Here is a 26,729-nt window from a genome sequence, read left to right as displayed (position 1 = left end):
AACAAACGCCTCCTTCACTCCCATTGGCTTTCTTTTAGGAGCCGCCATATATATATCAGGCATAGGCAAACTCGGCCCGCCAGATGTTTTGGGACTACAACTCCCATGATCCTTAGCTATAAGGACCAGTGGTCAGGGATGATGGGAATTGTGGTCCCAAAACATTTGGAGGGCCAGGTTTGCCTATGCCTGCCATATATGAACTTCCCTAAAGACTGACTGTGTAACCTGCTAGCCCAAGCTTGATCTGTACATCTGCCTCCTTGACCACGCATGTTGTGACTGAAGCTCCCCTTTTGAATCATTCTTTGTCCTCCACGTAGGTAGTAGCAAAGATGGGCCGACGAGCTCACCAGGATTTCGCCCCAGAGGAAAACCATCTTAGCCTGACCAACTCTCCAGCTTTGCAGGTAGGTGCAACTGGATGGGTCAACACCGATTGTAACCTGGGCTTAGTTTCACATCAAACATGCTGAATGACTTGATCTAGGGTAGAAGACTAAGCGTCAGGTTATTATAACCAGGATCTTAACCATAAGTCAAACTTGCATAAGAGTAAGAACACAAGAAGAGCCCATAAGAAAATATCAGACCAAAGTCCAATCTAGCCCAGCCTCCTGTTTTCCTCAGTGGCCAACGAGATGTCTGTGCGAAGCGTACTAAACCACAATGATTATATCTCCTCTTCTGCTTCCATTTTAGTAGATGATTAGAACAGTGACTTGGGGGTGGACGAACGGGACTTTTGTAGGTAACATCTATTCAGCTGAAGTTTTCATTAAGGCAAGATGGGGAACTTGCCACCCTCCAGATGTTGAAATTCAGTGCCCATCATCCCTTAACAATGGCTGTGCTGGCTGGGGATAATGGGAATTGGAGTCCCACAACATCTGGAGGGCCAAAAGTTACCCACCCCTGATTTAAGGAGTTCTCTTACACTGAAAAAGTAAGGATTAGCGTTCTCAATTGCTCCAACAGACATTTCTTTTCCATAGCTATGTGGTAGTGGCCCAAAGGGCCATAATGAATGTGATAATGTAAACCCCTATACAGTGGTACCTCGGGTTACAAACGCTTCAGGTTACAAACTTCGCTAACCCAGAAATAGTACCTCAGGTTAAGAACTTTGCTTCAGGATGAGAACAGAAATCATGCTTTGGCGGCGCGGCGGCAGCAGGAGACCCCATTAGCTAAAGTGGTGCTTCAGGTTAAGAACGGACCTCCGGAACGAATTAAGTTCTTAACCAGAGGTACCACTCTAAATCCTTGAATATGCTTCTAATAGAGAAGTTACGGTAACCTGTTGCTTTAGGAAACTGATGATTTTGCAAGATGCCATCCCCCACTGGGACAGAAGGACAGCTAATATGCAAATCACGAAGATACACCTCATAAGCTAGAACATAAGTTGATACATGGTGCAAATGGCTACACATAACACAGGTTCCCAACATGCATACTAACACAATGAATATAACTGATCACAGTGGGAATCAAAGCTTAGTCAGCAATGCTTATTGCACATGCGTATTAAACATGAAATGAGGTAATGATACATGATTGGTGAAAATTGAAATCCTTTGTTTGAAATGTTATAAATACCCCTGCCCGGACCTTTGGGCTGGGTTGCAGTTTTGCGAAAAGATTCGACTGTAACCTATTGCTTTGCAGTAAACAACAATGGACTCCTAACTCCTCTTGTCTCTGAGTTTTATTGGCGTAGCTCAGAAGATAAGACATTTTTGGCTTACAACAGTTTTACTGTGTCTTCATGGCTAAATATGGAATTATGGCACCCTATCTCAGAAGCAGAGGAGCTGAAATATTTGGGATGTGCCAGGACCTCCTTGGAAAGTAGAAGAAAAATCAAAATCTGGCTTCTGACTGGTCTGTTTGTTTGACAGCAAAACACTCCACCAGGAGCCTTTTAGGAGAAAACCAGCCAACAACATTACTGGTTAACTAACTCATAGTGAATAGCCATACCTCTGCTGCAGATTAGACTTTGTTGTTGGTGACATTCTGGCCCTCAGCCTACTGCAGTACCTGGTCTGTTTTCTCTGTCTATATGTTCTCTGGTGGCTGAATCTCTCTTAACTAGTGCATGTATCTGAAGCATTGGTTGCCTTATGAAGTTGGACATTCTATACAAGATCTCAAAGTAGCTGTCTTATTACAAAAGAATTTCAGAAATAGACTGGAAAGAGAAGTTGCTGAATTGCAACTTATTACCAAACTTAAAACCATGGAGGTAAAGGTAAAGGGACCCCTGACCATTAGGTCCAGTCGTGACCGACTCTGGGGTTGCGCGCTCATCTCGCATTATTGGCCGAGGGAGCCGGCGTATAGCTTCCAGGTCATGTGGCCAGCATGACAAAGCCGCTTTTGACGTGCTTTCGAACTGCTAGGTTGGCAGGAGCTGGGACCAAGCAACGGGAGCTCACCCCGTCACAGGGATTCGAACCGCCGACCTTCTGATCAGCAAGCCCTAGGCTCAGTGGTTTAACCACAGCGCCACCTGGGTCCCCTAAAACCATGGAGAGACCTGGTCTAATAGAGACATTGGATTCTTATCTCAATATACATGATAAAGCTATTTTTAGCTATCACACCCCTTGCTTTTTCCTGTAAGACCAATTGCAGTTGTTAACAGTCGTCAACAGGTTTACCACACCTATCAGCCAATCACCCATTCCCACCACCCTTCTTACTATATATAAGGGCTTGGTGAATTCTGTTTCAGTGTATCTGAAGAAGTGTGCATGCACACAAACAAAGAGGTCCGAAGGTTTTGATTCTGGTTTTGACTAACTGCAGTTTAGTGTTACATCTGAAAGCTGACCTATGGTTTGTTGAAACCAGACAGCTTCATAAACAAACCATAGTTAAGATCAACCACAGTTTGTCAAGTTTGGATGAAACAACAAACTGGTTAATAAAAAATAGAGGTGAAAGCTTCTGATCTCCTTACATCCACACTGGAGGAGGGTAGTCATGAGTGCATGAGCCCAAAATTCACTGAGGCTTGTCTTATTAGAATGAAGCCACAATCCATTATGATTCCAACCAGATCAATGGCAGAATCAGTCAAAAAAGTATTATGTTGTACATAATTTCATACATATGTTATAGGGATGCGGGTAGCGCTATGGTCTAAACCACTGAGCCTCTTGGGCTTGCCAATTGGAAGGTTGGCGATTCAAATCTGTGCAATGGGGTGAGCTCCTGTTGCTCTGTCCCAGCTTCTCTTAACGTAGCACTTTGAAAGCATGCCAGTGCAAGTAGATAAATAGGTATTACTGCGGTGGGAAGGTAAACAGCATTTCTGTACACTCTGGCTTCCATCACAGTGTTCTGTTGCACCAGAAGTAGTTTAGTCATGCTGGTCACATGACATGGAAAGCTGTCTGTGGACAAATACCAGCTCCTTGGCCTGAAAGCGAGATGAGCGCCGCAACCCCACAGTTGCCTTTGACTGGACTTAACCATCCAGGGCTCCTTTGCCTTTTTTACCTTTTACATATGTTATATGTTACATTTTAGATGGACTTTAGAATCTTAAGGTATACCTAAGAAAGTCATGTGTGAAACGGTCCCACTGTGCTATTCTGCCAAAGTTTTGCTTTTTGCAATGTATCAGAGAGTGATGTCATTTTATTATTTGTATCTCAGACTTGCCATCATGGGAACTGTCCACCCTCTGCAGTGCTACAGTTTGGTGCAAACTTGCTACACGCTATGATTGTGGACAACGAGCCACAATTGAGGAGCAGCGTGTTATGCAATTGTGGTACATAAGACCCACACATCGAGTCACATCATACATATATGGCAATCTTCACTTGCTATGATATGACATTGCTGTTCTCCATCCAGACTATTGTAGTTCACACATGCAATGCACTGAGCCAGTCTTAGTGCTTAGCTCCTTGGGAGTGACTTCACTGCTAAATATCCTTTCATATCTACTCACTAGTTCTTGGACTGAAATATACTACTGTGTCCTAGTCATAGTTCACCTTTGGCTGGTGGGAGACATGTACCTTCCATCAAAAGAGGATCAGAATAGGTGAGCATTGCCTGTTCCACTCAGGTTTCTGTGTAATGGATCAGTGGTTCTCCTCCTGAAGCTACCCAATGGCCTGCAAAAGTGTTGGGCTTCCAGCTGTTCCCTAGGAATATGGCCAAATTCTCCAACAGGAATCTGGAAAATGTAGTTGAACTCATGTTCCCTAATTAGGCCGGCTTATTTCGAATGAGCTCTGGCCTCATTCAGCCTGGAGCTCCCCAAGGCCTTCTCGTCAGCCCCTGGCACCCTGAATAGCTGCCTAGTTATTTTCAGCCTGCTGGGGTTATCTCCTTATCCTCAATAACATTTTTCATCATCCTCACCAAAATAACTCTCTTAAGCATCTTTTATTTCCCAGCCCTTTTCGTTTTAGTTTTCGCTGTTAGTTTGCATTGATGATTGCTGAGTGTTGAGCACAAAGCCATGGGAAAGACTTATATTAAAATTCTATTTCCACACATTTATTTCATTCTTTGAATAGTTTCCAACTTGAGCCCACTGAAGGAAGAAGGAGGGAACCATTGGCTGAACACTGTTACACCACACATCTCTCGCCTCCTAGGACACTGTGGCTATATGGTTCTACATATGCCCCCTGAGGGAGAGGCCTGGGATCATTGGATCCCGGCAGCATGATGTGTGGGAAAGATAAAATTGCAGCTTGCTGTCAGGAGTTGTGTAGTCAAATTAGCCTATAAGAAGGATATTCAAAGGATTTTTAACCTGAACTCCACTGAGGTGTTTCAAGTTGCAAGAGACTCCAGATTTGTTTTCAGTGAAAAAATGTGTTTCATGTACAAACATGGTAGAAAAGGCCACTATCACACAGAGTGATCAGCAAAGGAGGTATATTCAGATTCCTATACAGTAATGGCTTCCACTGAAACAAATTGACACGATTGGAAGATATAATAATTGACCCCGTTCAGTTTCAGTGAGAGAATTTGCAGATGATACAAAATTGTTCAGTGTTATAAAAAAGATGCTGGACCTCTTCAAACTGAGTGAATGGGTGTAAAAAAAGTGTAAAATGATGCTTGTCAGGGCAAAAATATTAATCTCATATATATGTTCATGGGGTCTGAACTAGCAGTTATTGACCAGGAACAATATCTTGCTGTCATAGCAGATAGCTTGATGAAAGTTGTAGCAGATGTGAAAAAGGCAAAGGAATTGAAAATAAAACTGCTGACAGCATAATGCTGCTATACAAATATATGCTTTAAGTGCATCTGGAATACTGTGTACAGTTCTCACCTCAAAAAGAAAATGGTAGAGCTGGAAAACATTTGGAAAAGGGCAATCAAATGATAAAGTGGTTAGAGCAGCTCCCCTATGAGGAAAGTTTGCAATGTTTGGTACTTTTTAATTTTGAGAAAGGCAAGTAAGAATTGGCATGATAGGCATTTATAAAATTATACATGGCATGGAGAAAGTGGATAGAGAAAAGTTTTTTTCTCTGTGTGCCATAATACTAGAACTCAGGGCTGAATGCTGGAAGATTCCTGAAAGATAATGAAGTAATTCTGCACACAGTGTGTAGTTAAACTATGGAACTTGCTCCCTCAGGAAGGAGGGATAGCCACCATCTTGAATGACTTTCAAAGAGGGTTAGCTAAATTCATGGAGGATAAATCTGTTAATGGCTGCTAGCCATGCTGGAGGCTATAATTTGCCTCCACAGTCAGAGGCAGTAGGGGAGAGTGCTTTAGTACTTGGGTTCTACTTCTAGGCATTTGGTTGGCCACAGAGAGAACAGGATATTGGACTAGATAGGCCATTGGCCTAATCCAACAGGCTTTTCTTATATTTTTAATTTCTTATATTCCAGTCTTGCAATCTCTTCCATATATTGACCTTGTTCTCTCCTGGCCTTTTTTTGTGTCTCTTGACATCTTTCGTTCATTCGGCTTCTTTCCCTTTTCTTTCAAGAGCTCAAATCTCTGCCATTCCTAGAAAAAGCTACCTTTGATCCCACTTCTCCTTCCACCTATTGCTCTGTCTCTCTCTTTCCTTTACACATTTTTCAAGTATATAATTTATAACTCTTTGTGACTTTTATCCTCCCAGGTCTCTGCTTGATCTTATTTTTTGCTTGTTTCACTCCTTTGAAACTACTCTCACCAAATTACCTTATACAAAGATTTAAGGGCTGTTTATTGATCTGCCTGTTGCCTTCAACCCTCCTTATACCATTTTCTTGGCTCTCCATTTTACAGTTTCAGGGTTCTGTACACTCCTCATTCCTCTACCTCTCTCACCACTCCATTATTATTTTCAGATCCTGCTCAAGTTTATTTGAAAGTATATCCCACTGAATTCCATAGGAGTTATTTCCAAAGTAAGTGTTCCATAAGATTGCAACTTTTGTCTCCTGGGTTAAACCCGCCAGAATATTCTTACTACACTTGGAAAGCCTGCACTTGAGTGCATAATGTACAATTCTAAAGTCCTAAAAATGTATTAAAATCCAGCATACAAAATTAGTGTGAAGACAAAAGAATCATTTTCAACGATCCCCTTAATGACTTGGATCAAAAGAGCTCCTTAGGGCCATGCGAGGGGTTTCTGCTACCTAGTAGAATTCACTTTCTTAAAACATGACAAACTGCTTTTTAAACTTTCCTCATTGCTATGTCACATGGGGAGACGGCTATTCAGTCTAAAATGGGTTTTAGTTTGATTTCTGTACACTGCATAGATATATTTTTTTATGAGTGTGCCATATAGAAATGAAATTTTAGTACTAATTATAATAATATACAAATGCCCTCCTTTCTTCTCTCTGCATGCATATATACAAGACACATGCACACCGTCATTCCTGTTCCTGACTTCTCTTGTCCCCTTTGTGCTGATGTCTACTACATCTACCTTTCTACTCATGGGAACTCATTTCCTGCTGGCCTCTGATGGGAATTGGGGAGGGGGGCACCCTAAAACTAATGGCCTGAGCTGTTTGACTGCATTGCATCCCTTTGTCTTACCCTTTTGTCACTGAAACCGTCTCGCAATATGAATAATATACAGGGGAATCCCCACTTACGCAGGGGCTCCGTCCCCAGCTGCTGTGCATGTCACCGGGACTCATGTGAGTGGGGATTCCCCTGTTCTGTCCCCGCCCCTGCCCACCCCTTTCAACCCCTCCTTTCAGCACTGAAAACAGCACACATGTCAGCAGGAGTGCACATGCTGATCGCACACAAGTGGGGAGACATTGGATGTTGCTGAACTACAACTTCCACAATCCCTGGCCATTGGTCATGTTTGCTGGAGCTGATGGGAGTTGTTCCCCACACCGCAAGGAAAACTTGTGAGGCAGTTTTCATGGTGGGCTATACGCTGTGTGAGGAATAGGATAGAATCTGGTGTGTGTGCCGCCGAAGGATTGCCTTAACTGTTGGGCTTTGGAAAGGGTTGCACTTATAGCCATCTGAGCTTCCTATTCCCATTTTAGAAAGGATTGCTAGTACTCTTTTCAGTGAGATGGAGCAGCAGGATAGGCGTGTTGCCTGAGGATGTGACGTACATATGTGCAATTTACTTATGGGCAGCGAACAAAGAATATTATTAGAAACTTCCATGTAAAAGGGTTTGTTTGTTATTTTAACAATAAATAGGTTGCAGTGCTTGCATATAAGACAAATAAATGTGATCCCATGAGAAGGTTTTGTGTATATTTTGGTGGTATATTTTGGTAGGATGACAAACTATGTGTAGGCCCTTTTGTGTGTGTGTGCATGTACATCCATATGTGGTATGTTTTCCTGAAACATCCCAGTTTGAAATGCTCCTTTTTTGGCACTACAGCCTCTTGGTTTTGGCATCTTAAGAATCTGGAGGAATCATTTAAAGATCAGAAAACTCCATTCAATGCAGCCCCTGAAGGCTTCACATTTTGTGACACAGTCATTCCAGTCGCCTGAGCTCTGTCGCTTGCGGATGAGCCCATATAAGGAAGCTGTTTCCTGCGTTCCAAGCTATCCGTTTGTCCCTCTGCCCTTCCACGCCCCCATTGCTGGAGAAAGCTGGTATTTGAAACTGCAGCTCTCGGCTCATTCCTTCTCCCTGTTTATTTTTGGAGAGTTACTATTTCTGCTCCTCTTAGGGAGCTATGTTGGGTCGTGCCCCCTTCTTCCAGCAGGCAACGGACCCCAATGACAAGTATTGTCTGTTTCCCACAGTCACAAACATTACATCAAGAAACAATTCCCCCCCCCTCACCTGTAGAAGATGCTGGGCCTTTCCACCAGAGTTTAGGTCGCAATGGCTTTTGAGAGACCCTCAGGATCTATTCTATTCCCTTGCTACTTTCTGGAGGGATCTAGAATGTTCTCCCCCACCCCCTTTAGCAATGAAAAAGCTGAAGTGACCTGAAGACTTTACACCTCTGCAAATGTTGTTAGAGTTCGTGATAGTCAGCTCAAACATGTATCAACAACATGTGGTAATCCTTGCAGGAGTGGACAACAGCTGGGGGATCAACTGTTAAGAAAATAAGAAGAGTCCTGCTGGATCTGATCAATGGTCGATGTTGTTCAGCATCCTGATTGTAAGAATGGCTAGCTGATGGGAAGGACACCAGCAGGCCATGAACCCAGCAGCCCATCCCCTAGGATAGCTCAGTTGGTAGGGCACGAACAGGGCTTTTTTATATAGGAAAAGAGGTGCCGGAACCAAAGTGTTTTAAGGGAAGGACACCGCAACGCTGCAGAGGTGCTGGAACGCACAAAAGAGGTGCCAGAACTCAGTTCTGATGAGTTCTGGCTGGAAAAAAGCCCTGAGTGTAAGACTCTTAATCTCAGGGTTTGAGCCCCACATTGGGCAAAAGATTCATTCATTGCAGAAGGTTGGAGTAGATTACCCTCATGGTCCCTTCCAGCTCTATAATTCTGATTCTATTTTCATATGTTTTGAATATTTAGGTACCACAAATTCCACTTTCTTTTGCCAGGCTGAACTACTGCCAGCTAATTTTATTACATGATCCCAAATTCTAGGATTTGGAGGGGGGGGGAATCCAACCATTGTCTCCACACTCTTCATAACTTTATAAAACTTTGTCACATGATTTTCCCCATAGTAGACTTTTCCACTATGCTTTTAAACCTTTCCTAATAGGTAAAAACGATTCAACGACTTATCACTGTGGTTGCACTTTTGTATACTTTCCCCAGTGTTATGGCATCCTTTTTGAGATGTGGCAACTAGAATTGGTTGGGCTGAGGCCAGGTCCAAACATGTAGCAGAATGAAGTGGGAAAGTGTTGAGGTGGTAGAATGGATTGTATCTGTTTAGATTGCACAAGGGCAATCATAATTTTGAATGCTCCCCCACATTTTTTTTTTAAAAAAAACTTCAAATAGAAAATGAGAACAGTCTGGCTAGAACATGTGCTAGTTTTCTTATTGTGGGGGAATGTGGAAGAACCTTCAAAACTGGAACCCTCCATCTCTGGTGGTACATTTCATTCTCTCACCTTGTACATATTTCAGATGGAAGAGGGAGAGAGAGAGAGAGGTTTGCCTTGGGTCACCTGGTGAGATTTATACCAGGGATGGATTGGTTTCTTAGTCCCTGCCCTACACTAGCTCTTTTCAGGTTATGAGGTGGGCTTGCCAAACAGGTGTTGAAGGTTTTTGAATAAGTAGAACAATTTCTCAGTGATGAAGAGACTAGGGTAGTATGCAAGTCCTCAGAGAGTTTACTGTATATACAGGTTTTCTGTGATATGCCACATCAGAATTTGGAATGAGAAATTTGTTTTGTAAATATTGGTGCAAATGTGTCTGCTGTGGATTTGGCTAGGGTTGCCTCATTCTTCAAAGCCTAATCCCAAGGGAAATCCCACTTCCACAAATTTAAGCAGTTACGTTTGCCTTTATTGTATAAATGTTAGCTGAACTTGTACCATTTATATTGTCTGCTTTACAGTATTTGCTTAAATTATTATTATTATTATTTTGAGTGTGTTTGACTGTTGTTTTGTTATGAATTGTAAAGCCATCTTGGAGGTTCCATTCGTAGGACAGAAGGGCGGGATACGAATTATGATTATATAATAAAATAATAACCTAGGTTTTCTTTCCTGTTTCTCCCTCACATTGCTTGCTGCCTACTGTCAGCATTCGCCAGTGAAACCGGAAAAAATGCGGCAAAAAGTATGGTATGGCTCGGTTGGCGTCAGCGCTTCCAAGTGAGTGCAGTTTTGTTTAACTCAACAATGATTGAAAGTGTGCTGTTGTGGTCACAGGGGCAGTTTCATAGAATAGCAAATATATTTCTGGTTGTTGCTCCTTAGGTCTTTACACCCTCCTAGATGCATTTCCTTAGGCTGTTAAATTCCATTTCCTCTGACATCAGTGACTGCAGAGAAGATGCCCTTCATACTTGCCCCAGCAAGTACCAGATTTCTTCTGGTTAGTGCGACAGAGCTGGCAGAGATGAACATCCTCAGCAGTTTTGGCATACCAAAAGGAAGAAAATGACAAATTTCTGTTAGTTTTATTATTTATTTTATCACCCTTCCTTCCCAAAGAGTGCCCAAACTTAATGCTTAAGTTTGAGTATGCTACTGAGGACATTTTATTTCTTACTAGATGAATAGTTGGTTAGTTTTCTGTTAAAAACAACAACCCTCCACATACCAAGTTTTAAAGAAATGGTGAAGTGCATATAACTCAGGTAAACACTGTGCAAAGCTCCCCCCCCCACGATTAACACTGGTATTTGTTTTGTTTTGTTTAATCTTGTGCCCTGCTGTGCTATATTTAATGATTTGTATGTTTTAAACAATATGTATACTGTAATTGGTTTTTTTTAAATTGTGGGGTTTTTTTCTACGTTTTTAGCTATTCCTGTTTCTCTGTACAGTATGAGCTGCCTTGAGTCCCATCAGGGTGAAAGGCAGGGTATAAATAAACATATAATACTAATATCCTGAAATTCAGCTTAGAGCAGCCATCCCCAAACTTCGGCCCTCCAGATGTTTTGGACTACAGTTCCCATCTTCCCTGACCACTGGTCCTGTTAGCTAAGGATCATGGGAGTTGTAGGCCAAAACATCTGGAGGGCCGCAGTTTGGGGATGCCTGGCTTAGAGCAAAAAAAGGTTACATAGGTGTGTTAATACATTTTGCCTGTAGCCCCATTCACTCAGAGAGTGCAAGAAAGGTGGGTGAGGAGGACTGAAACGAGTGATCAGGGCAAATTGTTTCACAGAACAAGAGGAACAATTCAAAGCATGTATGAACAGCAAAGCGAACAAGGAATTGTGGTCTAGTTGCCCTCTATGTAGTTCACCCACTCTTCTCAGAATACTGTTAGCTGAAGTCCTAATATACCGGTATATTATTTCTGCGGCAATGACAATCTCCAACCAGCAGAGGGCACTCCAATTCTGTTCTGAAAGCTGATGGACACAGAGGCGCTTCATGACATCATTACCTTTTGATAAACAGACTTACAGTAAATGGCCCGTTATGTTAGCTCATGCATTATATTTATAAGACACAAGGGGAAAAGAGCATGTGCTCGCTGAAGAGATCATCAGGTGCCTGACAAAGAGTACTCACGTTAAGAAATTTGAATGGAATGAAGGGAGGACGGCAGTGAGAGACTCACCACGACATCTTTCTAAAAACACAGTAGTTCTAGAGATCTCTTTTATGGAGTCTGTTACAGTTAGTATCTGTTCCTTTCTCTGATCTTGTTTAAAACAAAAAACAAAAAAACCCAACCGATATTAAGCTTAAATTCCTGATTTCTGTTAGTTTCCATACATGAAACATATTATGTTGTCTTTGTCTTAAAGTAAAAATATATTGCTGGGAGCTATCAATACAACCACTTACTTGCTTTAGTCTTAATTATGTCTCTCCTAGGATAGTGGATAGGTCTCTATATTGCTGTACAGTCATACCTCGGGTTGCGAACGCTGCGGGTTGCGCGTTTGCGGGTTACTTCTGGGTTTCGGCGCTCGCACATGCGCAGAAGCGCAAGATGACGTCACACGTATGCGCAGAAGTACCAAATCGCGTCATGCGCGTACGCAGTCGCAGCACTGTGGATTGCGAATGCTGCGGGTTGCAAACGTGCCTCCCGCACGGATCACGTTCGCAACCTGAGGTATGACTGGGGAATTGGGACCAGAGGAGTACAAGACCATCATGAAGGGCATTTCATGAAGTCCCTGCCTGCACCCATCAGAGTCTTCTCAAAGCACCCTAAACAGCTTAGCCTAAATAAAGGACACGTTTTACTTCGTTGTGGTTGAACCCTTAAAATAATATGCAAACTACTGTTTTTAAGCATAGCTAATGTAGAGTAGTGCCTAGGAGTCTGAGGTGCAGTTGGAAAATCTGCAGTAAGTTGAAATATTGACGCCTATCATAAACTCACCCAGATAAGCCACTTTCCATCAGCAAAACTGGGATACTAATATTTACCAACTTACATTTGTGTAATAATGATTACAATAACATAATGTATGTGAAGCACTTTGAATAAATGCTATTGTTGTTGTTATTGCTGTTGCAATTGAATTTTTATACAAAATCACACTGATGCAGAATTCTGAATGATTCATCCAGAATCATTGGAAAGAGTGAAAAGGAATTTCACAGGGATATTATATGATATATTTTCCAGCCCCATCAGCACAGAAAGCACAGTGAACAAGAAAGGAGGAGGGTGGGATTGACAACTAGCATGAATAATTAGATTGACAACACAATCCTATGCTTGTCTACTGACACATGCAAGTATATATAGGATAGTAGCCTAATTACCTCATTTGGGGGCCAGAAACTTGCCTGTACAGTACTAAATTACGTACTAGAGATGTTGTTGTTATCCTGCTTTCTCTCCTCAAAATAGGCTCCAAATGGCTGACCGTAATATAATCACAATATAGATTGATAAAAGCAACACAGTAAATAAAACTCACCATTAAAATGTGCAGAACTTGAAAATCCAAGCGCAGTACCCAGCAGCTAGAACAGAGCAAAATGATTAAAGAGGAATCAGCCAAAAGCACAGGAAAATAACATCTCTCTAATGGGTGCCTGAATGCACAGAACAGGGGCATCAAACCTTGGGGAGAAATTTGATGTGTTTTGATTTACATTCAAGATATGAGCCCCTGTAAGGTGGAGGGTGGGGGCTAGAAAGAAATGTTTCTATAAGGGATGAATATTTTTCCTTCCTGAATAATCTAGGCAAGATGATTATGTAGTTAAAACATAAGAAACTGGGTGGATCAGGCCAACAGCTGATTTAGTCCAACATCCTCATCTTACAGATGCCTATAGGAGACCCACAAGCAGGATTGGAGCATACTGCCTGCTACTGTGGAGGTAGAACCCAGCCTGCTTCGTGGCTAGTAGCCATTGACAGACTTATCCTCCGTTCATATGTCAAAGCTTCTCTTAAAGCCATTCAAAGTTGGGGGCCATCACTTCCTCCATAGTTTAATTATGCGCTTCATGAAAAAGCACTTTCTTTTGTCTGTTCTGAATCTTTCAGCGTTCAGCTTTTCTGAATGTCCACAAGTTCTAGTGTTATAAGAGAGAGATTTTTTTTCTCTAGCCCACTTTCTCCATGCCATGTACAGGTGAAACTCTGAAAATTAGAATATCATCGAAATGTGGATTTATTTGAGTAATGCAACTTCTTCTTCTTCCTCTTCTTCTTCTCTTCTTCTTCTTCTTCTTCTTCTTCTTCTTCTTCTTCTTCTTCTTCTTCTTCTTCTTCTTCTTCTTCTACAAATGCTTTCTTCTGGAAATTCCACAGGAATAAAACAAATAGTTACAATAATACAAAAATAAACATTGCTATTACATTTCATTAATTACATTCCATTTACAATTGACCCGCCTAACGACAAATATTTACAATTACAACAAATAAAGGCTTGACATATCTTGCTTTGCATGTCATGCATCTATCTCACATATTGGTTTCACCTTTTAAGTTGCATTAATGAAATAAATGCACTTTTTGACGATATTCTAATTTTCCGAGTTTCACCTGTATGGTTCTTTGAAATCATTTCATGTTACCTCTTGCTCACCTTTTCTCTAACTGGAAAAAGTCCCAAATGCTGCGACCTTTCCTCATAGGGCAGCTGCCCCACACCCTTGATCATCTGGCTTGCTCTTTTCTGAACATTTTCCAGCTGTACAGTATCTTTTGGGGGGTGCAATTCTCCATATCAATACTTCCAGATTGTACCTCAAGAGCACCTGTAATTCAGAAGTGTTTTGAGAGCTCACTCTGCAGATGGTTAGAGGGAAGTCTTTGGAAAGCTCTGAAGTGAAAGAGACATCTATCAGTGGCAGCTTTGGGTTCTGAGCTAGCAATAAGTGGTTGAGGCTGACAAGGCTCGGAAGTCTTCAAGCATTTAAGCACCGGAGGCTTAGCACCTCAGAACTGGAAACCGAACTGGAGACTGAATCCTTAATTTGAGGACTCTAGAGATGTGAAAATCTGCTAATCACAGATGGAAATTAATTTGATTTTAATAGGATATTTTCCATTGATGATCTAATTTTTTATAGTTTCCCATCCCACGTCTTCAGAACAAGTTGGGCTCTGAATTCAAATTATTAATAATGCCATCGTATTTTCTTTGCACATAGTGACTCTAAGAATTGATAAAATCTCAAGAGTAACTCCTCTCATGCTAGCAAAAGCTTCTATTGCCAAGGTCAGGGTTGCAAATGGGATGTTTATTTTTGGCCACCCCAGTAAACATTCAGTAGAGGGGGTTATGCAGAGATACCGCCATATAATTTATTTATTTTAAAAATGTACTGCTTAACATAATAATGTGGTTGACATAAAAATAAAAAAAACCAATATGGCAAATTTCAATACATTTTCTTAAAGATAAAAATGAGATAAAAATAAAGCATAAGTGTATTATCACAAATAAAATCGAACCATTAAGACATTAAAAATTAAGAGAATTATGCTGTTCATGGCTAGCATCCTGTAGGAGCCACTTCCACTATTACAATGGCTACTGACACCTACATACTTCCTGGTTCATAGAGAGGTTTCTCCATTCAACATTTTAAATGGGAGGGAGCCAATAAATGTTCCCTTTGGATGTTTGAACCAGCCCATAGTCTAAGAAGGGGGCTTGCTGGTGGCACTGCCATGGCTCCTGAAGCTTAGCTACCTTGAGATGAAAGCCTTTCCCTGTATGCTTCCACCTGTTGATGTCCTTGCTCGGGGACCGGGAGAGGCGGGGGGCACAGGAAGCAGAGTGAGTGAGCAGAACTTGGAAGGAAGGAAAGGAAGTCTGATTAAGTTTTGTCTCGAAGTGTCTGTTTTTGGGTTTGTCCCTGCATTGATCTGCAAGGGAATGAGGCAAGTAATGGCCCCTTGGGGACCTTCAGGACTTTCTTCTCAATGTCAGCCGTCATTTTCAATCACCCTCTCCCTCCCAGCCATTAATTTTGGCCCGGGATCATGGGGACTTGTCCATCTATCACACCTAATTGACACTAAATGATCTGTCAGTTTATTGATGAACGGCAGGAGTGGAATTGTCACAATATATTTTACTTTCTAACAACTCCTCCTGACAATTTTACCTTGTCCATCTCACTCTCCTCACATAAATCTCCATTGGCCTCTCGTTCCTTCACTTGGGCTGCTCTGGTGCCAGCCGCCTCCATGCCATCAGCACGCATCAAGGGCATCAAGATGGCGGGAGAGCTGCAGCGTGTGGGTTTAGATTTTTTTCCTTCTTTTTATAGAGTGGATGTTCCAGGAATGCTAACTGGCTCCTGTCCTCTTCTCCTTCAGTGTCATTGCTGGGGTGGTTGCCTTTTCACAGCCAATTCTTATGTTGAGACCCAGCAAAAAAGCAAAGTCAAAGGGAGAAGCAGGAGACTTACCTGTACAAAGGTGGCTGTAGGGTAAATTTAGCGTTCTGTTCTCTGGGTTTATTTGTTCTGTTAATCCTAGAGGTATGTGGATAATCACAATTGGTTGTTGCTTTTCTACTTTTTATCCAGTAAAGCTGGAAGAGCAGGATATTTACAAAATGGGGGCAGGGTAGTAGGGTTTTGTTACTCTGCTTTTTTTCTTATAAGACCTGATCATTTCGAGACATTGTTTTCTAAGTAGAGTAAGTCAAACAGTAGAGCTGGAAAAAGGTGCAGAAAATGGCAACCAACATGATAAAGTGTATGGAGTATGGCAGATGGTTACTTTGGGGGCTATTCAGCTTTGGGAAAAGGTGAAGAAGAGAGGACATAATCAAGGTGCGTAAAACAATAGAGAAAAGATAAGGAGAGGTTTCCCCTCCCTCTCTCATAATACTAGGCCTGGGGTCATCCAATGATGCTGAATGGTGGAAGATTCTGGGTGGACAAGGTATTCCTACCCTTTGGGGCCTGGAGACTCATGAACACCACAAAAGAGGCATTTCAGAGAAGAAAAATGGGCGATGCTCAGAATCATCTGCAAAAACCTTAAAGAAAACACAGGCAAAAAAAAAAAAGACAACTCACCACGCCAAAGTCAGAAAAACTCTCAGTTAGAAAAATAAAATAAAATTGGTAAAGGCACAGGGCCTTCGCAGGTGACTAAGGACATTATGGTGCCCAAATGCACCACATTTGGGACCCCAGGAATAGACAAATGGAAATGCTTCACGCAGTGAACTGTAATGCTGTGTAATTCTTTACAAGATGCAGTGATGATAGTCAAATTATGTGGCTTTAAAATAAGTTAATGGAGATAAGGCTATCAATGGCTGTTTATTTCCAGTGTAAGAGGCAGGATGCCTCTGAGTACCAGTGGCTGGGGAACATGAGCGAGAGAGTGCTGAAGGGCAGGGCTTTGGCACATAGGCCTTACTTGTGGGTTTCCCAGAACATCTGGTAGGCCATTGGGAGAACAAGATGCTTGACTACATGAGTCTTTGGTCTGATCTATCAGGGATGTTACAGGTGAGTGGTATAATTTTTTTATGGGCTTTAACGCAGCATCTGATGTAGAGCTTAATACTATGAGTCGGGATCTGAATTGTATCCAGTAAAAGAGCTCATGTTGGAGGCTGCTATGCCACTAATTATAATTTTGTGTTTATAATGTGAATATTTTTTGTTCCATCATAAATCTCCTTTGTGAAAAAGAATAAAGTTGCAAACGTCTGAAAGTTGGCTGCTTTGTACTTCGTTGAATTTCGCTGCTGCCACTGCCCTCTGACAAAGGACCCTGGAAGTGATATATACTAGCACCACCATTCCCGGGATCAGAGATTTTGCTAGGTGGAATATGGCTGGTGCACACCGTGCTGGTGCTAATAATGACAGAGCTGAAATTTTCCCCAGATTTTCACAAATATCATTGGCAATTCTAGGGTGGGGAAATTATTTTAACTTGTAAAGATTTCATCTTGTTCTCACTTGATCTCACATTGATATCCTGTACTCAAATCTGATTGGCTATGTAGCATAGCGACATGATCCTGCTTGATATATAATCTTGATTGGCTAGGGTCACCAATGTGGTTAATCCAGGAAGCATGTTTCCTGCATTCAATTGTGTTAGTGATGCAGTCACGTATTCAAATCCACTTCCTCCTGCTCACTATGTGATCCCAGGGTGGGGTTGAGAGAGCAGAAGCAGACATAGAAAACAATAGTCCTCAATATGATGATGATGATGATTTTTAATGTATGTGTTACCTTTCAAGACAAAAGATAGCTTTCACCAAAACTATAATATACACTATATTAATAACACAATATAAAACCAAAACATTACAGCATTAGAGCATTAAAACAACAACAGTTAAAACAATAGAGCACCACATATGAAAAAGCAGTTTTGAAATAATAAATGTTTTCAGAGTCTCTGTAAAATCCAGTAAAGTAGGGTTTTTTAAAAAGTGAATATTCACACATTCAAAGTATCTTACAGGGAAAAGACTATTCCACCCAAACTGCTGTTTTACTTCCAAAATCAACACTGGAGAAAATTCATAGTAATCCTACTAAAACATACACTTATAGACAACCTCATGTAATTTAGGCAGTTGCAGCTGGGTCTTCAGCACTGCACTAAAATCACTCCCCCTCCCCCCCCAAATTTGGAGCAGTCTGTACAAAACAAATTTATAGTTTTTAGCAGATATGTCTTGGAGCTAAAAACAATAATCCAGGTAAAAGGAGAAATAGTTGCTGCTCTTAGCCACTGGAAATTCTGTCCTGATTCTGTAGTTTGAGTCTCTAGCAGATTCTGTCCACAAGACCATACCATAAGGACTGAAAACCTGGCCTTGCAAAGAAGTTTATGCAAGAAGTAAGATTCTGTCCTTTCTCCGTCCCTTCAGCCAGTGGCAATCAGTGAAAGCTCCCCGTGTTTTCAGTAGCTTTGTTTGGAAGTGGAGAGATTTTGAATGCTACGAGCCTAACAAATTGCTCTGTTTTCCCTTTGATGAATCCGCTCTTCAAGAATAAAATGTCTGTGAACATCAGTACTTTCTTTTCCCTTCTGTTCTTCTAGCAAGAGGGCGTCTTCAAGGGGCTTTCATTTTGCGGGTCATTCATAAAAGAGAAATGGCATAGGCAGGCTAGGAAGTATGTTCACTGCCATGCTGAAACATCCCCTTCAGCTGTGATGACAGAGCTTCTGCATCTGGACCTACAGCATCTTTGATATTCCAGTCCTTGGCTCCCTGCAGAGCTCTGTCGATCCCCATCCCTCACAACTAGCACTACTGGGTCGCTCTGTCTGTGTATGTAACTCTCCAGAAGTGAAAAAACTAGGCACTATATTTCCTGGGTGTCTACATTGGTCTTCTGTTTTTGGAGTTTTCGAAGTAACATGACTCTTTGAGTACAACACTACTTGTCGCAGGGTTCAGGACAGTCAACTGTGGTTTCTAGAATTATTGCTGAAAGTAAAAAAATTTTTGGAGATCGAGATCATATTTTGAATGCAGAGGCACAGTCTGCAATGCATAATGGCTCAGCTGCTCTTGAAGTTGAACAGAAGACAGATATAACTATTGAGGGGAGTCTTTTAACGGAACGAGCAGTTGAACACTGGGCGGGGATGATTGAAGGAAAGTCCAGAAAACATGAGATCTCTTTGTATTTTTCTGCCGGGGGGGACGGACGGACGAACTGCAAGTTACACCATATGTACAGCCACAGTCTTCTTTTTTCTTTTTTCACGGAGGTGTGGGGGGAGCAAAGCTGTGAGGCATTAAATGGAAATGCTGTTGTAAGTTTAGTCAGAAGGGGGCAAACTTTGCAAAGAAATATGCACAAACTCCAATACAGTTGCAGCCTTGGCAGTCTCTGTTCTACGGTACTGAGTTCGGCCCCATCAATACTTATTCTCTATGGATGAATTGGGTATTAAGGGTTAACCAAAGTGGACTGGGGGCTGTGACAGAGTCAGACGATAGTATGGCTTCCCAGCTTAAAGAATACAGGTCTGGTAGGAAAGAAGAAGGCAGAATTGACTGCTGCGCAAACACTCAACTCATTCCATTTTCTTAATGCACCTTTTGCTTTTACCAAACCTCAGAGCTATTCATGTGTTGCTCACCTGAGTTATAATCTCATGGGTCATTCACCTTGTTTTGCCTCTCTCTGAAGCAAATATGCTGCCTGATTGTGTCTTGTTTTACCCACACTTTGTTTTTTGACCACATCCAGTCAAGGGTGACGGGATGAACTTATGGTACTTCTGCAAAGAAAACAAGGTTCCAGCATGATATTGTTTACCTTCTTTTTTTAGAGAGAACTGTTAGTGTCAGCAGGTATTTTCCCAGAGGTGTATATTCTGAACATAATACTTGCAAGTAGTAATGGCTGGTAAAGGAGTAGGTTTCAGGAAGATGAAGGCGATGTCCTTCAGTGTGTTCAGATTTCTCTGCCTAATCATTCTGTTTCATATATTGCTCTGTGATGTGGCATGGGAAATTTCCCTGCATTTTATTTTTCCGTGGGAAAAATTCCATTTCATAAATTCATTTGTAACAAAGAGTGTATTGCAAGATTAACTGTTTCAAAGTTTTTACCTTTTGTTTACCAAATACAAGTAAAACATTCTAAAATTAGATCACTCAGGGGCATCAGAAAATTTCCCGATGCAAACTGAAAACTACTTACGCAACTTACAAATGTGTAATTCAGAATTTTCTGGAAAACCTGTCTCATTGATGGTCCAATCACTCTTCGACTACACACTCCCATATCCAATATATTATCAGAGTATGTTATTTCCCTGTTCTTTACCAGCTTCACCATTCATATGCAATTTATTCATTTTATGTTGCATGCCTGTACAATAGGCTGACCTCCTGGTGCTCAGCTGTATGTACTGTACTGTACCACAGCAAGGAAGAATAACTAGGGCCCACATTGAGCTACGGATATTACAAAACATCAAGGGCATTTGCCCACATTTGTCCCACTTATGTCCCCTGTTAAAACAGGTTAACGGTGTCTAATTAACCACTGAACATTGTCATCCTGCATGAATATAACATCCTTGCTCTTCTTGGAAGCTGGCTATTTTATCTCCATTAAATCTCCACAGTATTCCATTAAATAGGAGAGAAACATTTTAGCAGAGATGATGTCTACATTAGTGCTGCCTTTCACCCTTCAGCACTTGACCTCTGAGACACTGGCACTTATGGAGGAGAATTGCCTCCTCGCCCAAAATCTGGTGCGTAGCTTAGGGGGAAAGAGAAGAGGGGAAGTATCAGTGGTGTATATGAATGTGTTTAGAGAAGCTATTCCTATTTGGAAAGTATATCCTCTGACAGGCTTGACAGAACCAGGTGTTGTATTCATCCGTGTTGCTTCCCTCCCCTATCCCAAAGCCTCAGGTTAGGTCATCCCTCTGCCCAATTGTTTACCACGTGAGATAGGTTAGGCTGAGAATCCTTTTCAAAAGCTGGGCTTTATTTCTGAAAAAAACTTTTGAACTGGGGTTCCCTGTGTTCAAACCCAAAATTCTACCATCAGCATTCTGCCGGCTGGTTCTCTTGTGTGTTCACACAGTGACTAACACATGACACTGGAAACTATTTTTTCCTTTATTTATTGACAGGATTTGCGTTCTGCCCTTCATCATAAGCAATCTCAGGCCAGATTACAAAGTTCACAACATTATAACATCCTAATACACGCTAATTTTGACCTATAGATGGAAATTTAGAAATAATCACTATAATTTAAACTGAAGTAAAATAATCTCACCATACTAGAAAAGTCTGTGGCCAGGTGGACTCTGTGCCTGCTCAATCTTCTCTCTAGGATCTAGTTGTTGAGGGACAACTTCAAGGCCCCTCACGATCTTCCTTCTTATGGTCCTTCATCTTTAAACTAGACTTTGGACTAGAAAGCCCTTCAGAGGATGCCTTTTAACGGATGACTGTCCTTTGACAGCCCTCCAAACCAAGAACTGTTTTCCATAAAGCAGAACACCTGGCCACCCTAGTTAGAAGCATAGCTGCCAAGTTATCCCTTTTTTAAAGGGAATTTCCCTTATGCTGAATAGGCTTCCTCGCGAGAAAAGGGAAAACTTGGCAGCTATGGTTAGAAGCTCTGCGGTGTAAGAAAATGAGTCCTGTGCCATACTGTCTCACATTAACAAGAAATAGTGGCAGTTGAGGCCACATTTGATAACATTTGCCACTTGGAGACATTGCCTGATTCTATAAAAGCTAAGGAGACAGATATTTCCAAGCCCTTTAAAGTACTGCCTCTTGATTTTTTTGGTGGCAGTCCTTCCTTGCGGGCAGAACATGTAAAGGAAAGCCCTGTTTTGTTCTTGGTCATGCTGTGCCCCCACTCTAGGAAATGAGAAAAGAGTATTTCCCAGTACACAGAGTTAAAAAACTTCATCCTGTGAAATAGTCAAAGCAATCAGTAAGTGATGGAGTATCTGCTAAAAAGAAACCTGGCATTTAATTAACTTTTCAAAGTGCTGGTTCAGCAACCTCCATGTTTTACATTTTGAATATTGAACAAGCATCCCTAATCGGATCTGAATTAGTTCTGGGCTTGCTGGGGTGGAGAACGAGCGAAAGAGCAGCCTGCCATCTCCCCCGCCCCCTTGTCGCCCTGCCTTCTCCCTCCAATTTCACATTATTATTATTATGAACTCTGGGTAATTCAGCCAGATTTTGCCCGAACCACAAGACGTCTGGTCCAGCCTTTTCCAGGGCCGTGTAAGGCAGCTAGGTTAAATAGTAAATTCTTTATTTATGAACTAGGGGCAGCCAGGAGAGCCTCCTCTCTCAAGTGTTTGTACCTGTCACTAGTCTGGCATAATCCTTCTATAAGGATTGCAGATTCTATGCTTTTAAATTGCTGTTGCTTTGGGCTAGTGTTCAGGGGCAGTTTTACAGGCAACAGAGAACCCAAGTGAAAACTGTTTTGCCACAATTTTGTTGTGACACACCTTGTACAATTGTTAATACCTTTTTGTTCAGTAGCCCATCATTTGATTTGAGCTTTAACTCACTCCATCTGCTATTTATGTTTTTAACATATAATTTTTAGAATACTGTATCTCAGAACATGCTCAGTGACTGCCTTCCATTACTTAGCAACCCCCCTACAAAGGACATTGCTTTTAAAAAAGAGCAGCTTTCAGATGTTACAGGAGAACAGCAATGTCTACATGTGAGGTGAGACTTGCACAGCCTCTCTTCATCTCTTCATCCCTTTAGTGCAAAGTGCAACACATAAACTTGCGTATCATCTCCATGCAGTGAAATGCATTTAAAAAGACAACAAAAGGACTTGGACTCCTTGGCAGGTTTTGAATAAACATCCACAATTTATTAGTAGAACATAGGACAGATGGGGCAATGATACGTACACTTTTATAACATGCAGAGAATAACATGTGTAAACAAATCAGAGGGGGGAGCTGATGGAAGACTCTGGAGGGTGGGAGAGGGAGGGAGAGGAGGGCATGAAAAGGGGGGGGGAATGCAATTGGTTATATTGATTGATAATGTGTTTTGTTAAATTTCTTCAATAAAAATATATTTATTTATTTTAAAAAAGAACTTAAGAAGACTTCTGCTGGATCACACTAAAGGCCCATCTAGTCCAGCATTCTCTTTCCACAGTGGCCAACCTATGGGAAGCCCAAAAGCAGGATTTGAATACAAAAGCACTCTCCCCTCCGGTGGTTTCCAGAAACTGGTACAGTGGTACCTCGGGTTAAGAACTTAATTCGTTCTGGAGGGCCGTTCTTAACCTGAAACTGTTCTTAACCTGAAGCACCGCTTTAGCTAATTGGGGCCTCCTGCTGCCGCCGCACCCTCAGAGCACAATTTCTGTTCTCATCCTGTAGCAAAGTTCTTAACCTGAGGTACTATTTCTGGGTTAGCGGAGTTTGTAACCTGAAGCGTTTGTAACCCGAGGTACCACTGTATTCACAACTATGCTGCCTCTGACAGTGGAAATAGAAGACAGTCATCACGGCTAGTAGTTACTGATTGCCTTATGCTCCATGAGTTTGTCTAATCCTCTTTTAAAGTCATCCAATTTGATAGCCATCACTGCTGTTGCTGCTTCATCATCACATGAAAGGCCTTGTTGGGCCGTAGAAGTGGAGGAAGTTTCACACTTCCCCCCTTGCTTTTTAAAACTTGCTGCACAGAGGGTGCTACAAAAAGTCAGACTTTAGTTCACAGGCTTCCATTTAGGTTTCATGAGCATCCTGAGTTAGATGCCTTCATCAACTAAAATACCGACTATCCGACTTTTAGAAGACATCTGAAGGCAGGAAAGTTTTTAACGTTTGAAGTTTTATTCTGTTATTAATGTTCTGTTGAATGCTGCCAAGATTGGCTGGGGAAACCCAGTCAGATGGGCAGGGTAGAAATATATCACCATCACCACCACCACCACCATCATCATCATCATCACCACCACCACCACCACCACCACCACCTTTTACCAGGATTACATTGAAATAAACTTTTGCTTAGGAGAGATTTCAAAAGAGTTGCTGAAAGCCCATTTCTCTACTGCTGCTTCCTTGCAAATATTCCTATACTCCTTTCAGCAATGGCCTTTTCTTGTCTTTCAGGTCAAAAAAGAGACCCACAGAACAAGAAGTGGAAGAGTAAGTTTCTTGCTTCACCATGCACTACATTTCTGCATAAATGTCAACAGAATCAGCCAAATGTGACATCTTTTTACAGTGGTACCTCTGGTTAAGAACTTAATTCATTCCGGAGGTCCTTTCTTAACCTGAAACTGTTTTTAACCTGAGGTACTTTAGCTAATGGGCCTCCTGCTGCCGCCATGCCACCAGCGCACGATTTCTGTTCTCATCCTGAAGCAAAGTTCTTAACCCGAGGTACTATTTCTGGGTTTGTGGCGTCTGTAACCTGAAGCGCTTGTAACCTGAGGTACCACTGTATTTTCTTTTCTGTTTGTGGCAGTAGACCTTCCTAGTTTTTTGCTAATGCAAACGTTTAGTTAGCTTTGCTTGGTGAAGATTGGAACATATTCTTCTTTAAGTGCTCAGAAGGACTAGTTTAGTCTGACTTCTCAATACTTCCTGAATCTTTAGATTATGAAGGCATGATTTGCAAAAATCCTGAAAAAATCCTGTCATTCCCAATGTTCTGAGTTTGTACATCACATTGTCTACTCTACCCTCTATTCACAGGGGGCTGTATCCAATTCTGCCCCTCCACTTTCAGATAACTCTTTTTTTTTCTCCAGTTAACACTTTTGTGAGTGTTACTGGGTGGAGGGAATTTTCACAATTTCCCCTTTCTCTTCCAGCCCCTCACATCATCTTGCCCTATTCTGTTTGTCTTTGAAGTTGTGCACAGCAGGCAGTAGAGTGAAACAGGACTTCAGGAGACATCATTTTATAGTTATGCCTCTTTCTGGTTTCTTCTAGCCATCGCCTGAGACAGCAGAGCTTAGAGGCAGAGGATGATGAAGAAGGTAAGATCCTGCATTCCTAACTGAATTTTTAAAAAGGATTTTAGGAGCTCAGCAGAAAATTTAGGTTTGCGCAAATGAAGTGGATTAAAGGGCTTTGTTACCCTTAGAATCATAGAATCATTGAATTGCAGAGTTGGAAGGGACCCCGAGGGTCATCTAGTCCAACCCCCTACAATGTAGGAATCTTAATTCAAGCATTCTCTTACCATCAGAAAGCTCTTCCTGATGTTTAGCCGGAATCTCCTTTCTTGTAGCTTGAGGACATTGGTTCATGTCCTCCCTCCGGAGCTGGAGAAAACAAGCCTGCTCCTTGTGTAACAAATCCATGTTCAAAAAATATATGGACATTTGTGGTTAGAAAAAATATAGGCTATTGAAAAGTGTGGAATGAACAGATGGTTAAAAGGAAGGTGTATAAACACCTTGCAACCAAACCAGGATGAATGCTCAATAAATAGATAGTTTGGAGGAACTCTGAGGTGCCTACATTTGTGTTCTGGAAGCCTTTTCAGTTAACATTAAGTTGGATAGAATCTTCCCTAGCAGAGGTATCAAGTGAATTTAAGATATATGTGTAAGAAACAGTAGTGCCTCGACTTACGAATTTAATCCGTTCCTAAGGCACCTTCGTAAGTCGAAAAATTCGTAAGTTGAAAAACATCATTGGAAACGCGATTTTCCATAGGAAAGCATTGGAAACGGAAAAAATCGTAAGTCTAAAACCCTATCTAAAAATTCGTAAGTCGAAAAATCCCTATCTAAAACCGCCACGGTTTTTCCCCAGATGTCGAGTAGTTCGTAAGTCGAGGTACCACTGTAAAAGGTATTTCTTCTACTACAAGGTGCAAGAAGCATAGCAAGTGACTTTCTCCGCTACCAGGGCCATAGTGCTTTTTGTGCTTGTGCAGGCATGTTCCATTTGTGGAACTCTGTGGGAGGGGAAGAGATCATTCAGCATCCTCCTCCTTCCCCTCTTTCCTTCCCAATGCACTTGCAGAGGCAGTGTACAGCAAAACACAAAACATAAAAACATTTTACTGCAGCGTAGAGAACAAAAGGATGTAAGAAGAGCCTGCTGGATCAGGCCAGGGGCCCGTTTGATCCAGCATCCTGTTCTCACTTTGGTCAACCAGATGGTGATGGGAAGCCCAAAGCAGGATCTGAGAGCAACAGCATGCTCCCCTCCTGGCCAGTCACCACCGATTCAGGACAAGATGAGCGTATATGTGAAATTAATACTTTTTCGCAGAGACCAAATGCTTCAGAATCACTGAACCAGCATCAGATTCACTTTTGGTTGATGAAGACTTTTGGTTGCCACCTAAAAAGTGAGCGAATAAAGCAGGCATAGGCAACCTTGGCTCTCCAGATGTTTTGGAACTACAACTCCCATGATCCCTAGCTAACAGGGCCAATGGTCAGGGATCATGGGAGTTGTAGTTCCAAAACATCTGGAGAGCCAAGGTTGTCTATGCCTGGAATAAAGTGTATTTGTTTCAGAGTAAATACCTGCCTAAAAGTATCCAGAATGTTGAAGACAGGAAGCAGCTACAGGAACTGTGCCTTTGCTGCAGAACTGGAGAAAATGTGATAGAGTAGCATCAGAGCCTAGGGGCAGGAAATGGGGAATTAATAGCTTTGGCATTAAATAAGGCAGAAATTGTCTATAGAACTTGGATATTTCCC

General features: G+C 41.7%; 2 protein-coding genes across 2 annotated transcripts in view; both read left to right on the top strand.

Moving 5' to 3' along the window:
- The window catches only part of IFT43 (intraflagellar transport 43), a 45,197-nt gene that overhangs the window by 355 nt on the left and 18,113 nt on the right, over positions 1-26,729 (top strand). Inside the window, exons 2-5 of the mRNA XM_035108145.2 lie at positions 324-410; positions 10,195-10,265; positions 24,169-24,204; positions 24,997-25,043. Of these exons, the coding sequence (XP_034964036.2) occupies positions 324-410; positions 10,195-10,265; positions 24,169-24,204; positions 24,997-25,043 (241 nt within the window). The remainder of the gene's footprint in view (positions 1-323; positions 411-10,194; positions 10,266-24,168; positions 24,205-24,996; positions 25,044-26,729) is intronic.
- Positions 1-26,729, top strand: part of FLVCR2 (FLVCR choline and putative heme transporter 2) — a 228,292-nt gene that overhangs the window by 199,130 nt on the left and 2,433 nt on the right. The window lies entirely within an intron of this gene.

This window comes from Zootoca vivipara, chromosome 1 (genome assembly GCF_963506605.1).
Source record: "Zootoca vivipara chromosome 1, rZooViv1.1, whole genome shotgun sequence".
Classification (NCBI taxonomy): Eukaryota; Metazoa; Chordata; class Lepidosauria; order Squamata; family Lacertidae; genus Zootoca; species Zootoca vivipara.
Note: the sequence above shows the minus strand (reverse complement) of the source record. Positions and strands in the feature narration are given on the sequence as shown.